At 34.6% G+C, this 13466-nt stretch overlaps 1 protein-coding gene across 1 annotated transcript in view; it reads right to left on the reverse strand.

Moving 5' to 3' along the window:
* Window positions 1-13466, reverse strand: part of PRKCG (protein kinase C gamma) — a 711210-nt gene that overhangs the window by 204917 nt on the left and 492827 nt on the right. The window contains exon 9 of the mRNA XM_053690662.1: window positions 7299-7328. Within this exon, the coding sequence (XP_053546637.1) occupies window positions 7299-7328 (30 nt within the window). The remainder of the gene's footprint in view (window positions 1-7298; window positions 7329-13466) is intronic.

Genomic DNA, 13466 nt, shown 5'->3' on the forward strand with positions numbered 1-13466 from the left:
GCGTAGGACCCCTTAACACTAGTTTTGACGGCTAATGCAGAACTCTAAATCTAGGCGTTAAACTTTCCAAAGGATGAAAGGAGCTCATTTTAAGAAAATATAGAAATAAAGGAGTAAATTTGATGATAAAAGTAAATTGGAACATTTTAAAAACATATATGCTCTATCTGTATTATGAAACTTTCATTTGAACCTAAATGTCCCTTAATACATACATTACCTCCCAATTGTCCCTGTTTGAGAGGGTCAGTCCCTAACTCATAGCTGTTTCCCACTGTCCCTATAAAACAGCCACATGTCCAAATTTCCAGAATTTCCCTTAGCTCCAACTATAGACCACCAGACATGCACTCAAATCATCCAGACACACACACCGACCTCACAGATAAGATTAACAGATTAACTTTACTTTTTTTTTTTCAAGAACAGGTTATTTGTTAGCTTCACCATTAGACTATAGAATGCTTTTATTAATCTGTAGATGCAGCTTTGGAGCCCATGAAAATTATTGAAGTAAAGAAGCAGCATTCTTAAAACAGCTGCTTCCTAACCTCTCTGCAACCTCATGATTGGCAAGCCTTACTCAAGGGGGCGGGGCTGCACAAGCACTTGTATGTCCAATGTTAAATGCTGGCAGTGGATCCTGTCACGCAACCCCTAAATGTGGGAGAATGGCTAGAATATTGTCTGCTTACAACTTGATAAATGGGTCCCTATGGGTCCCTAAGTCCCTAACTTTGTGAAGGGTGCATGAATCAAGCCACGTAAAAGGTTATCCTGAAGGAAAACTTTCTTCCTTTTGCTCTGACAATCACCCAACTCTGAGGAATGTTTTTTTCCAGCAGGACAGCACTCTATGCCACACAGCTAGGTGAATCATGGTGTGGATGGAAGACCACCATATAAAGACTCTCCATCTCCAGACCTAAACCCTATTGAAAACCCTCTGGAATGGGATCAAGGGGAAGATAGATGGTCACAAGTCATCAAACAAAGCAAAGCTGCTTGAATTTTTGTACCAGGAATACCATAAAATCACCTAACATCAATGTGAAAGACTGGTGGAGAACATGCCAAGAATCATGAGAGCTGTGATAGAAAATCAGGGTTATTCCACCAAATATTGATTTCGGAACATTAGTATTGTTTTGATTAAAAATTAATATAAGGTCTGAAAATACTGCATCATTTTTTATTTTTAACAGTTGTCATTTTCTTCAAATAAATGCTCTAAATGACAAAAAAATTATTTTGAATTTGGGAGAAATCTTGTCAGTAGTTTATAGAACAAAACAAAAATGTTAATTTTACATAGCTATAAATAGCTGTATAGTGTAGGTATATAAACAGTATATATATATATATGTATATAGGCTCCATAAAGGGATATGAAACCCAAAAATTATTTTGTAATTCTGACAGATCACACCATTTTCAAAAGGTTTACAATTTACTTCTTATATTACCATTTCTGGAGCACTAAATGACAGGAAATATTGCTGCCTTCTAGTGCTCTTGCAAATGGATACAATTCTTGCAAAGTAGGTGCCACATAGTGCTCCAGAAATGGACCGGCTCCTAAGCATACATCCCTGCTTTTCAACAAAAGATACCAAGAGAATGAAGAATTGAAAATAGAATTAAATTAGAAAGTTGTTTAAAATGGCATTTTCTATATAAATCATGAAAGAAAATGCTTGGGTTTCATATTCCTGTAATGCATTTGAAATATTTCATAACTAAGCTGATAGAAGAGAAAGAGGTAATACTAAATAAACAACACTAGATGGCAGCAAGCGTGAACTGTAGAAAAAAATGAAAGAACAGAATGTGCCTTAAGGACAAGATGTGAAAAAAAGGAAGATTTTGCTTGTGTCACGACTGCAAATAGCAAAGCAAAATTTCAGCTAGAACTGAACTATATTTATTAAGAAAACTGAACTCACAGAAACCAACTGCAGCTTTTTCTGCCAAGCTTGTTAGAATCACTTTAGATTTGGAATCACAATAAAAGCAATCTTTCTAGAAGTTGTATCAGCCAGTATCACATTCACACGTGTTGTTAGAATCATATTTGATTTTCTTTGTATATTTATCTTCATGAAATCGATTCTTTGTTTTATTAGATTATCATTAAATATTCTGTAGGGTTCCTACAGTAGTGGACCTATTTAACAGAGGGCCCTGGTGAAAAAGTTTTCTTGGGCCCCCAAAGGAATCTAATTATAAACAAATGATCATTTGGTTCCTGATTTATGTTATATAATTAAGTAATAGTAATAATATACATGCTGCTCTGTATAATGATTTTGAAGATAAATACATAGATAAACCTGCAATCTGTTCAAATAAAAGTCTCTGAATTAGGATTCTATACATTCTGCACACACCTGTGTATAAACTGGTTGCTATGGGCCCCCTCCAGCACCTGGGCGGGTCCTTGTGCCACTGCACCTGCTGCACCAATAGTAGATCTGTCCCTGGTCCCATATTTGTGAAACTCCTTGTCCTTCTATATTGGTATTTTTAGAGATAGCAAGCACCTTTAGTGTATTATTATTTACTGTATATTATTGTTCCACCGGACACCCCATGTTCATGATTCTATAAGTTAAGGAAATATGAGCTAATGTCAGCTTCTAATCTGATATTTTAGTATTCACTAAAACATTTCAAAAACATGTCTCCATAATCTGTATTTCCCACTTTACCGTAGTAAATAATTTAATTAATCTGTGAGTTTGGTAAAGGGGAGGATTAATGTAGAAAGGAAGTGTGGGTGGATAATGAACAGTTATTATTTTAGGTAAACATATATGGTCTATATATTCTGGGTTCAAAAACTGAGCATTAATTGATATGTTAATATAAAGGCAGCACCATTCACTTTAGAATATTCAGGGATTCATGTACGTACAACAAATGAATCACTCACCCTTTAAATATATACGAAATTCCCACCCAACAATCTATTAACTATTTCTATGTCAATATTCTTCAAGCTGTCTATACAATAGTGCCACCTAGTGTGAAGAACTTAATACATCAAAATAATAAACTAATGAACAAATAAATGGAGATAGAAATATTCATACAATATCTATACATATTGAGATTCACTGGCTATAATTTGTGAAATCTAATCTCATGCTTTTTTCTAAAAGCATTGTCTCTAAACATTTTCTATTGTATCTTTGATGTGGAATAAAATAATTGAAATACGTAAAGGAGGTAAGAAGGTGTGTGTGCTACTACCATTATATTAAAGGGACAGTCAAGTCCAAAAAAACCTTTCATGATTGAAATAGGGAATGTAATTTTAAACAACTTTCCAATTTACTTTTCTCACCAATTTTGCTTTGTTCTCTGGGTATTCTTAGTTGAAAGCTAAACCTAAGAAGGCTCATTTGCTAATTTCTAAGACCTTAAAGGCCGCCTCTAATCTGAATGCATTTTGACCGTTTTTCACCACTAGAGGGTGTTAGTTCATGTGTGTCATATAGATAACATTGTTCTCACACACGTGGAGTTACCTAGGAGTCAGCATTGATTGGCTAAAATGCAAGTCTATCAAAAGAACTGAAATAAGGGGGCAGTTTGCAGAGGTTTAGATAATAACAGAGGTAAAAGGTGTATTGGTTCTTCAAAACTGGGGAATTGGTAATAAAGGGATTATCTATCTTTTTAAACAACAAAAATTATGGTGTTGACTGTCTCTTTAAGGTTCAGGTCAAAGTTGAACATTAAGATTAAATATAGAAATAAATATGCTATCATGGTCAAATTTATTTTAAGTGCATTGGAATCTAATTATAAACAAATGATCATAGTTCGTGACATGTTATAAAGAAATGATCATATAGTTCCTGACATTAGCCCCTGATCAGGGCTAATGGCCCTGATCAGTATTTTTTTCAGAAACGCTGGCAACCTTAGCTATAAGTGAAACCTCTAAAGGGCCTTATGCAACCTTTGGGCTACTATTTATTTTTTATGAATCTCTGAAGTGTAGACTTTTTAAGAACTTGTAATTATAGTCCATAATGTTTGAAAATAAGATCACAGCAAACTACACTTACTTCTTCTCCAAAATAATTCAAATAAATTCATTTAGACAATTGGAAAAAATAAACTTTAGTTTCAAACAACGTTTCATTTCTTGCCCTCACAAATAAAAATACATACTTAGGTTTATTTTCACACTTTTCGGAAATCTTTGGTCAGTGTTTAGCAGTAACACCGTATTCCCTGAAGTTGGTAACTTCAGGGAATACGGTGTTACTGCTAAACACTGACCAAAGATTTCTTCAAACCTTAAGAAGTCTGAGGGAACCCAGATGAAAACAATATTTGGGCTATAAGAAGAAAGGAAAACAAAAAAAGGATAACTACATCACCAGAACGGATCATCACCCCTGACCTCTGAATCAAAGAGAAGGTCAGGTGACTTATCAGAAGCACCAGGAACAAACAGTCTGTGAATCCCTCACAGTGAAGAATATCAGCGGTTGCAACCAGGACAGATTAAGGTACCTCTACACTAATTTGCACTACGTTTTTTAAAACACGCAAACTGAACTTTAAAGACATCAAGGTAATCATATGTTAAATTAACCATTTCCATTAACCACGATTGTTTTGGCACCTAAATCAGAACAACGGCTGTTTTTTGCCTTTTTAACTATCCAGCACACCTGAGCCAATTATATGTCCAAGGAAAGTAACTATGTAACTTTATAACGGTATTTGTTACTGAAGAACAGTTGAACCTAAGCCGTTACGCTCACCTTCTAATTACAGTTGAATCAATTTGAACATTAGCGCTGAATCTATTTGCTTTTAATATATTAGGATTGATACATTTGTGCCTTTTAAATATTCAATTCACCATTTATCTTAGAAATTTGTTGCTTGCCATATGTTATCTATATAATTAATTCCTTTATACCTGGAATTCTAGGGTTTATCAATATATGGTTCTAGTCTGTTTTTATAAGTGTTGTATAAGGGAGACGTCCCTTTATTAATTAGGAATAGCATTTGCTGTTGTTTTTATGTGTTATAAGAATTTTTAAATACACAAGATTGTATAAAACATAAATTAGATTGGTATCATCATTTCCTAGCTTTTTTTAGCGCTGCTAAATAAACCCCATTTTTTCTTCAGATCTACATTTTTTCCCATTTTAGGTTTTGCTCAAAGTGTTCACAAACAAGTTATATAAGTTAATTATATTCCATGTATATTCCCTTGTGTTCAAGATGTGTGCATAAAATCCACTTAAACCTCCCACTTACATCTAATAACTGGGACATTTCTAGGTCTCCCATTTTATACTGAGAGCATTTTTTAAAAATATTAAAATATAGGCTCCTCCTAATGTTTTATGGGACACACATACACAATGAGTATATGTTAATATTCTTAGTAAAGAGATGTTAGAAGATGAGTGACTGTATAAGTCATAATAAAATTTAGGACCTATACGTGACCATTGACTTTTTTATTACCGTTGACATGAAAGGGATGAAATTATTTTCCTATATTTATTAACACGTTATAAAATAGTCAAAATGAAAAACTGTATTTTAGTAAGGTTAATATGGTGATACTTGTATGTATTTAAGCAGATAAAATGTTACTCAAGTACAGGGATAGGCAGAGACAAAGGCTGTGGCAAACATTTTACAAAGTACAGACCTTAGTGAAGGACATCAAGGTACATTTAAAATTAAAATCATTATTTTATAGTGCTTGGTGTTATTATACTGATGCAGATACCACTGATCCTATAACCAGCCCTCCTCTGGCTATACCCATGAGCCAGTGTCACTACTGTGTCATTATATAGCGCTGGGTGTTATTATACTGATGCAGATACCACTTATCCTATAACCAGCCCTCCACTGGCTATACCCATGAGCCAGTGTCACTACTGTGTCATTATATAGCGCTGGGTGTTATTATACTGATGCAGATACCACTGATCCTATAACCAGCCCTCCACTGGCTATACCCATGAGCCAGTGCAACTACTGTGTCATTATATAGTGCTTGGTGTTATTATACTGATGCAGATACCACTGATCCTATAACCAGCCCTCCTCTGGCTATACCCATGTGCCAGTATCACTACTGTGTCATTATATAGTGCTGGGTGTTATTATACAGATGCAGTTACCACTGATTCTATAACCAGCCCTCTTCTGGCTATACCCATGTGGCAGTGTCACTACTGTGTCATTATATAGCATTGGGTGTTATTATACTGATGCAAATACCACTGACCCTATAACCAGCCTTTGTCTGGCTATACACATGTGCCAGTGTCACTACTTTGTCTTTGTATAGAGCTGGGTGTTATTATACAGATGCAGATACACATCCAGTACTTCAGCTTTATTTATTCCATAACTTATTACCTAATATCGCTAGCAGTCTCTTGACAAGCCACTAACTTTATTCACACCACATATTATTTTGTATTCCTATTATTTAATCAGAAAGAAAATATATACTAAGATTGTGGAGGACACTGCAAGGGCTAGTCACGGACACCAGTGTCCGTGTACGGACACCTTGCCTATCCCTGCTCAAGTAAACCACATTTTTTTTCGATTTAAATTTTTATACTTAATCTTGAGTTTGCTCACATTGTAGATGTCAATAACTAACAGAGAAGACTATAACACAATACTATATATTTGTGTTACAAATTAGTGTTTAGTATTACAATGACTGACTGAATGACGGATGAAATTGAACATAATAAAAGACTCAGATCTGTACCAGTCAGAGGGGTAAATAAAAATACAAACTTTGAATTTTTTCAGCTCCATTTAGCAGAACTCCAAGCTGCTTATTAAAGTTCTGAAAGGTCAGTGAAATACAGAAATGTAGTACTGAAATACACGCTAAATGTGCAAAAACATTCTACTTGTTCATAAGATATTGCATTTTTGTTATTTTATATCAAAAGCCAAGTGCAGCATCATATTCCAGCAAGTCCATTTTTTAAATATGCCATCTCTTGTATTTTCCTGATGTTGTTTCCCAAAATATATTTATATAATACAGTCTGATCTACTCCATATTCTTGAAAATAACAAAATGTCAGCTGAATAAGTGCACATATGTTATCTCTACTGATTTTGAAAACATTCTAACAAGAATATCTGATTGGGTCAGTCTTACAGGTTAACATACATCAATGGAAATTAACACTGTGATGACAGTTAAACAAGACTCACATGTAGGACTTTGTGATTGTATTCACAACAGATAACATTAAAATTACCTCATAAAGTTCAAGAGGGAAATTGCACGCCTGAAATAAAGAGGAAAATCAAAAGTGTGGGAAAAAATAAGGGCAGATAAATGTTGAGAAATAGAGACACAGGAAAGGAGAAAAGTTTGGTTAAAGAAAATAATAATTCTTAAATGTAAAGGTGACTGAATAGAAATATAGGAGAGTGATCTCAAAAAAAATTTAAATAAATTTAAAATATGTATGATATTCGCCACTAAAAAAATGAGTTAAAGGGATAAAAGTTCAAAATTGAAATGTCGATGGGTGCATTTCAGTTTTAAATAGAAATATTTTTTAATTATACTTCCATTTGCAAAACTGCTTCTAGTAAAATATAGAGAGCTTGTGGTGTTATACCTGTGAAAACTTAATTTGTAGCATACAAGCCACTGCTGACTACTTGAGGTTTGGTGTTTGAATACTGCTGAAAGGCCCCTAACAGCATATGTGCATATGCTGCTAAAAATAGTAATAGCTTTTACTAGAAGCATTTTTTGCTAATGGAATATATTGCAAACATGCTGCTATTTGAAAACTGAAATGCACCCATGTACATTTTAATGCTGACCTTTCCATTCCTTTAAATAATTTAATCATGGCAAGATAAAAAATAGCACTCCATTTTATTTTAACAAAATTAGAAGAGTTTTCAAAGGGTTTCCTCTGCATGAATCTCTACTATTTGGTTGAATTTATTGGATGTTTTTCAGTTGTCTGTTTTGGGCCTTGATTTTCATGTCATATTATAATATACCTAACACATTTTTCTTATTAAAATGTAATATTTTTCATTTAAATAATTCAATTTCCTCCTAACAAGAACATGAAAACAATGTGGTCCATGCTAGAATGTAACTAATACAGCAGATAAGTGATGCTAGATTCATATAATAAATGCATTATACACAAGAGCTTGACAGAGTAAGAGGCATTGTCTGATTTAACATATTTAAGTCAGGTGGGACACCTAGTCCAATTAGAGCAAATGTGAACAACTGAAGACAGCTAATCTGGGAACATAGTAGCCTTCTGGCTACCAGTTTAGCATGAAAAGTGTGCTTCACTTGACAGGCAGGTGTCAGTCTTGCTCACAGGCTTAAAGCAATACTAAGCCCAATGTTTTTCTTTTACAATTCAGATAGAGCATGCAATTTCAAGCAACTTTCTAATTTACTCCTATTATCAATTTCTCTTTGTTGCCTTGCTATCTTTATTTAAAAAAGCAGGAATCTGATCTTAAGAGCCGGCCCATTTTTGGTTCAGCATCCTGAATTGAGCTTGCTTATTGGTGGCTACATTTAGCCACCAAACAGCAAGCGCTATCCAGGTGCTGAACCTAAAATGGGCTCTTAAGATTAGATTCCTGCTTTTCAAATAAAGATACCAAGAGAACGAAGAAAAAATGATAATAGGAGTAAATTAGAAAGTTGTTTAAAATTGCATGATCTATCCGAATAATGAAAGAAAAAAAAATTGGGTTTAGTGTCCCTTTAACAATTATACTAGGGCTTGAAGTATCAATGACTTGCAGAGCTGAATTGTGCTGTAATTTTAACTCTAAAGCAAACTAGCATGATTTTTGCTTGCTACCAAAATATCACTATTAAACTATAAAGGGTATGATGAATCTGCTGATAGTGTAATGATGGCATTTTGGAAAGATATACAGGACATATTCTTACTGCTTCAAGTCACAAGAAATGTATTACTTTTTACTAATGTTTAAATGTATTACTTAGTGACAATCAGAAGCAAATATTCTCTTCTGCATACCACAGGAAATATAAAGTATATCTAGGGTGGGGGGGCAAAAGTAAAGAATCGCCAAGAAGATAAATGACATTAACAGATGTGTAACAAACAATGACTGCTTCTTCTCTATACCTGGCCTATGCTACAATTTTTATAGAAACAAATTGTTTTGTACAAACAGTCCATAATAATTTAGCCCTAAAATGTATTGCTAAGGATATGAGGATGATTATAAACAAGCCAGGTATTCCATAGAAAGTAATCGAAGTTGCTAATATTTTAGAGTTCTGTGATTTTGTTGTAAATGAATTGCAGACAACAGTTTGATCTCATGCAAATCCCTATTAAAAGTGATTGGTTTGACACTATTTAGCAAATGTGTTGCTATCAACAGAGACACACATATAATCCAGGCCCTATTTAAATGTTTGCACTTAATCTCTCATACTCTCATGTTATGACTTTTTTTCTGTTAGTTTTTGTGAGTAGGGAATGGCACTTGTTTAAAATCTCTACATGCATATAAATATATAATTGTGGTTGCTGTTCAATATGTAATGCAGGGTGAGTCTTGTTTAACTTTTACTTTTTTGTCATTTATTTAGAGCGCAGAGGAAAAAAGGAATTTTAATGCTACCTACATTCAAAAATGTCTAAACCAAAAGGTTTACGTGGGTCATCACAATATGAAGATGCTGTCTCTATATTGAGGAAACACTTATGTGACTAAAATGGTTTTACATTCAAAGAACCTCAGAAATCCATCTTATTACGATTTGCTTCTTTTCAAATAGTTTTTAAATGTCACCAAATTTGGATTATATACAGTTTATTAAATACATACTTGAGTTTACAATTACCTTCAATATATGTAATGGCTTCTTTATTTTTTTAAAAAGGAAATAAGAATGTAAAATGCAATTGTCAGCACATTTAATTTGTAAATTATATCTCGTTTTTCACAATTTAAATATGGTGAGAGGGTTAAACATAGTTTAAAGCTGTGCACCCAAGCACATCTATGCTGTACGTGAGAATTAAAAGGCTTTAGGTTTTGCACTAGATAATGCAAACCAAAACATATAATAGAGCTGTGAATTTACAGAACGGTTGCTTCATTAAACTATAAAAATGTTGTATCCCTACAATATTACTACAATACCAGCATAAAAAAAATTAAATCAGCTTAAATAAATTATTATAATTATTATGGCAATGCCATTTGTGTAAACACAATTCTTACTCTTACCCTGCAGATGGTGATTGGTGGATACATAAGTGTGGGACTCCTAATTGGCTCACCTACTTTGTCCTTCTCTGGAGCAGCAATGCATTGTGTATGGGTGTGAAACTGACTTAAATACATAATGAAAAAGGGACTTTGTTTAAAAATAAAATACTCTAACAAAAATCTTTTTAATGATTTCCATCAATAAACTTTTTATATTCCACACATCTCAACATTTTGTGTATTTTCTCTTGTTCTATACTACTTGAAAACTCTAGTTACCAAGTCTCTGAATTTTTTCATCCATTTATGTATTGGACTTTTACACTGATATATCCAGTGCCAAAATGAAACAAATTGGAAATCTTAAAATTTTGCCCATGTTTAATATGTATAAATTTACTACACCTCATTGTAGGCCGAAACGATCGTCTGGGGTTGTCATGTTCCTTGTTCAAAGGAAGATTGCCTGATATTTTGGGGCTGGACTGACCTTACTCTTTGGGATCAGACTGATATACCTCAAGAAAGTTCTCCTCTGTGAAAAGTGCTGTTCCTAGGTGTTAACTCACCATAGAAAAAGCTACTGAGCTATTGTTTGTTCCTAGTAGAGCGCTTCTCTTTCTGTATGCATTTGTATTATGACCCTGGGTGATGGGGAAATCAGATGCAAACTCATTTCCCAAAGCTCCTAGAGGAATATACACCTCACTGACAAGGGAAGGTATTTCAGGGCTGGACTGACCTTACTCGGCGGGATTAGACTGATATACAGTTCTGAGGAAAAGTTTTAGGCCACCATTATTTGTTGTTTTAGAAAAGTCTCTTTATTAAGATACAAAACAAAAATACAGGAAAATATGTACACAAAATATATATTAAAAAAAAAAATCAGAATAAAATGGCTTTTGGGGATACTGTCCTGAAGTTTTCTGAAGTAATCCTCTGGTATATTACACCAGGCTTCATTCAGCACTTCCCAGATTTCTTCTTTAGATTTGGGTAGTCTTTTATTTCTTTCTCTGTCCCATACTATTCAGGTCTGGACTCTGTGGAGGCCAGTCCATGAATGTCAGCGTTTTATCAGCTGTTTTTCTCTCCATATATGATTTCACTGCATTAGCAGTGTGCTTGGGATCATTATAATGCTGAAAAATAAAAACATTCCCTATCAGGCACTTTCCAGAAGGAATAGCATGATAAATTAAAACCTGTCTGTACTTTTCAGCATTCATGATCCCATCAATTCGGACAATATCACCAACAATGCTGGCAGAAATGCAGCCGCAAACCAGGACAGACCCTCCACCATGTTTCACTAAAGGCAGCAAGCAACTCTTCTCACATATTGTCGACGATTGGACCCAAAAATTTCAAACTTGGATTTGTCACTCCATAATACTTGTATGCACTGATCTACTTTCAAATCTTTGTGAGCTTTAGCACATCTTAGCCTTTTCACCCTGTTCTCCTTCCAAAAAAGTGATTTCTTGGCTGCTACCCTTCCACAAAGACTATTCCTGATAAAGCTTCTTCGGATTATAAAAGGGTCAACTTGGCATCCCAAAGAAGCTTCCAGATGCTGAGCCAGGTCCTTGTTGAGCTTCTTCCGGTCTCTCAAAGAAGAAACTCTAAGAAACTTCTCATAAGTTTTTGAAAGTTTTCTTGGCCTTTCAGTCCTTTTTTTGTCATTGACCTCTCCTGATACTTCAATTTTTTTTTATAACAGCTTGAATACCACATCTTAAGTATCCAATTTGATTTCCGATTTCCCCTTGACAGTGGCCTTGCTGATGCAAAAGTATGATTTAATGTCTGTCAGATTCTGTTATCTTTGGCAATTTGAATGGAATTATGTGATTGAAAATTGGATTGGTCTTATTAGCAAGTTTCCAATGAATTAAACTCATACACATGTGTATGAAATGTTCAAGTATGTTTTACAAACCTGTTGTAATAAACCTTTTTCACAGCAGTCATTTTGACATGAAATAGTAGGACAAACACAGGTGTTAGCAATGACATTAACTATGGTTCCATTCCATTCCATTTAGATTTACGAGAGCCAGGTTCCTGCTATTGCTCAAGTGAAAGGGGCGGTCACACTAAATAATTGCTGTTTTTTCTGATTTTTTTTTTCTGTTTTTTAATACTGCATACAAATATCATGTGTTTTCTGGTTGTATTCTAATAATGAGACTGATAAATAATTATATATAGTCATTATACCATTGCTAATGCAACAGATCTAATGGTGGCCTAAGACTTTTGCACAGTACTATACTTCAGGAAAGTTCTCCTCTGTGAAAAGTACAATGGGCTAAAAGAGGCTGCTCATAGGTGGTAACTGACCATATAACAAGCTACTGAGCTGTTGTTAGTTATTAGTGGAACACTTTTTTTTCTGTATGCATTTGTATTATGATATTAGGGAAGTCTACATAAAGGGAGTTAGGGAAACCAGATGTCGATTCCATGCCCCATGTACTTAGAGGAACATGACTACACCTCACTGATGACGAGGCCCAATGAAGGCTGAAACGATTGTCTGGGGTTGTCATGTTCCTTGTTCAGAGGATGATTGCTTGTTTTTTTGGGGCTGGACTGACCTTTCTCGGTGAGATCAGACTGACATACTTCAGGAAAGTTTTCCTCTGTGAAAAGCACAATTGGGTTAAAAGAGGCTGCTCCTAGGGGGTAACTCGCCATAGAACAAGCTACTGAGCTGTTTTTTGTTGCTAGTAGAATGCTTCTCTTTCTGTAAGCATCTATATATATATATGTACTACTTAGGAGATAGAGTTCATACGTATTTAATAAACCAAAGCAGGACTAGGGCCGCACTGGATACTTGTAACAACACTATTACTATTATAGTGATACACTCACCGAGTTTGCCTTAACATATATAGTTTTATTAAAATACAAAGCCACAAACAAGAACAGATGATAGTTCCGTACAGAGGTACATATAAACTGTCACAGTTCCCCCAAAGAAAAATCAGCATGCTAGCATGTGAATAAGCCAGCTATTCAACAGTCCACCTGAGTATCCGGGCCCTTAGTGTTAGCAACACGCTCCGGTAAAAGTGAACAATAATACCGTCCTTAACCCTCTTTAACTCTGGATGCTTTTCCGGTACCGGACTCCGTTTTGTCTAAGAGTGTCAGTAATG

The sequence above is a fragment of the Bombina bombina genome, chromosome 8, assembly GCF_027579735.1.
Source record: "Bombina bombina isolate aBomBom1 chromosome 8, aBomBom1.pri, whole genome shotgun sequence".
In the NCBI taxonomy this organism is placed as follows: domain Eukaryota; kingdom Metazoa; phylum Chordata; class Amphibia; order Anura; family Bombinatoridae; genus Bombina; species Bombina bombina.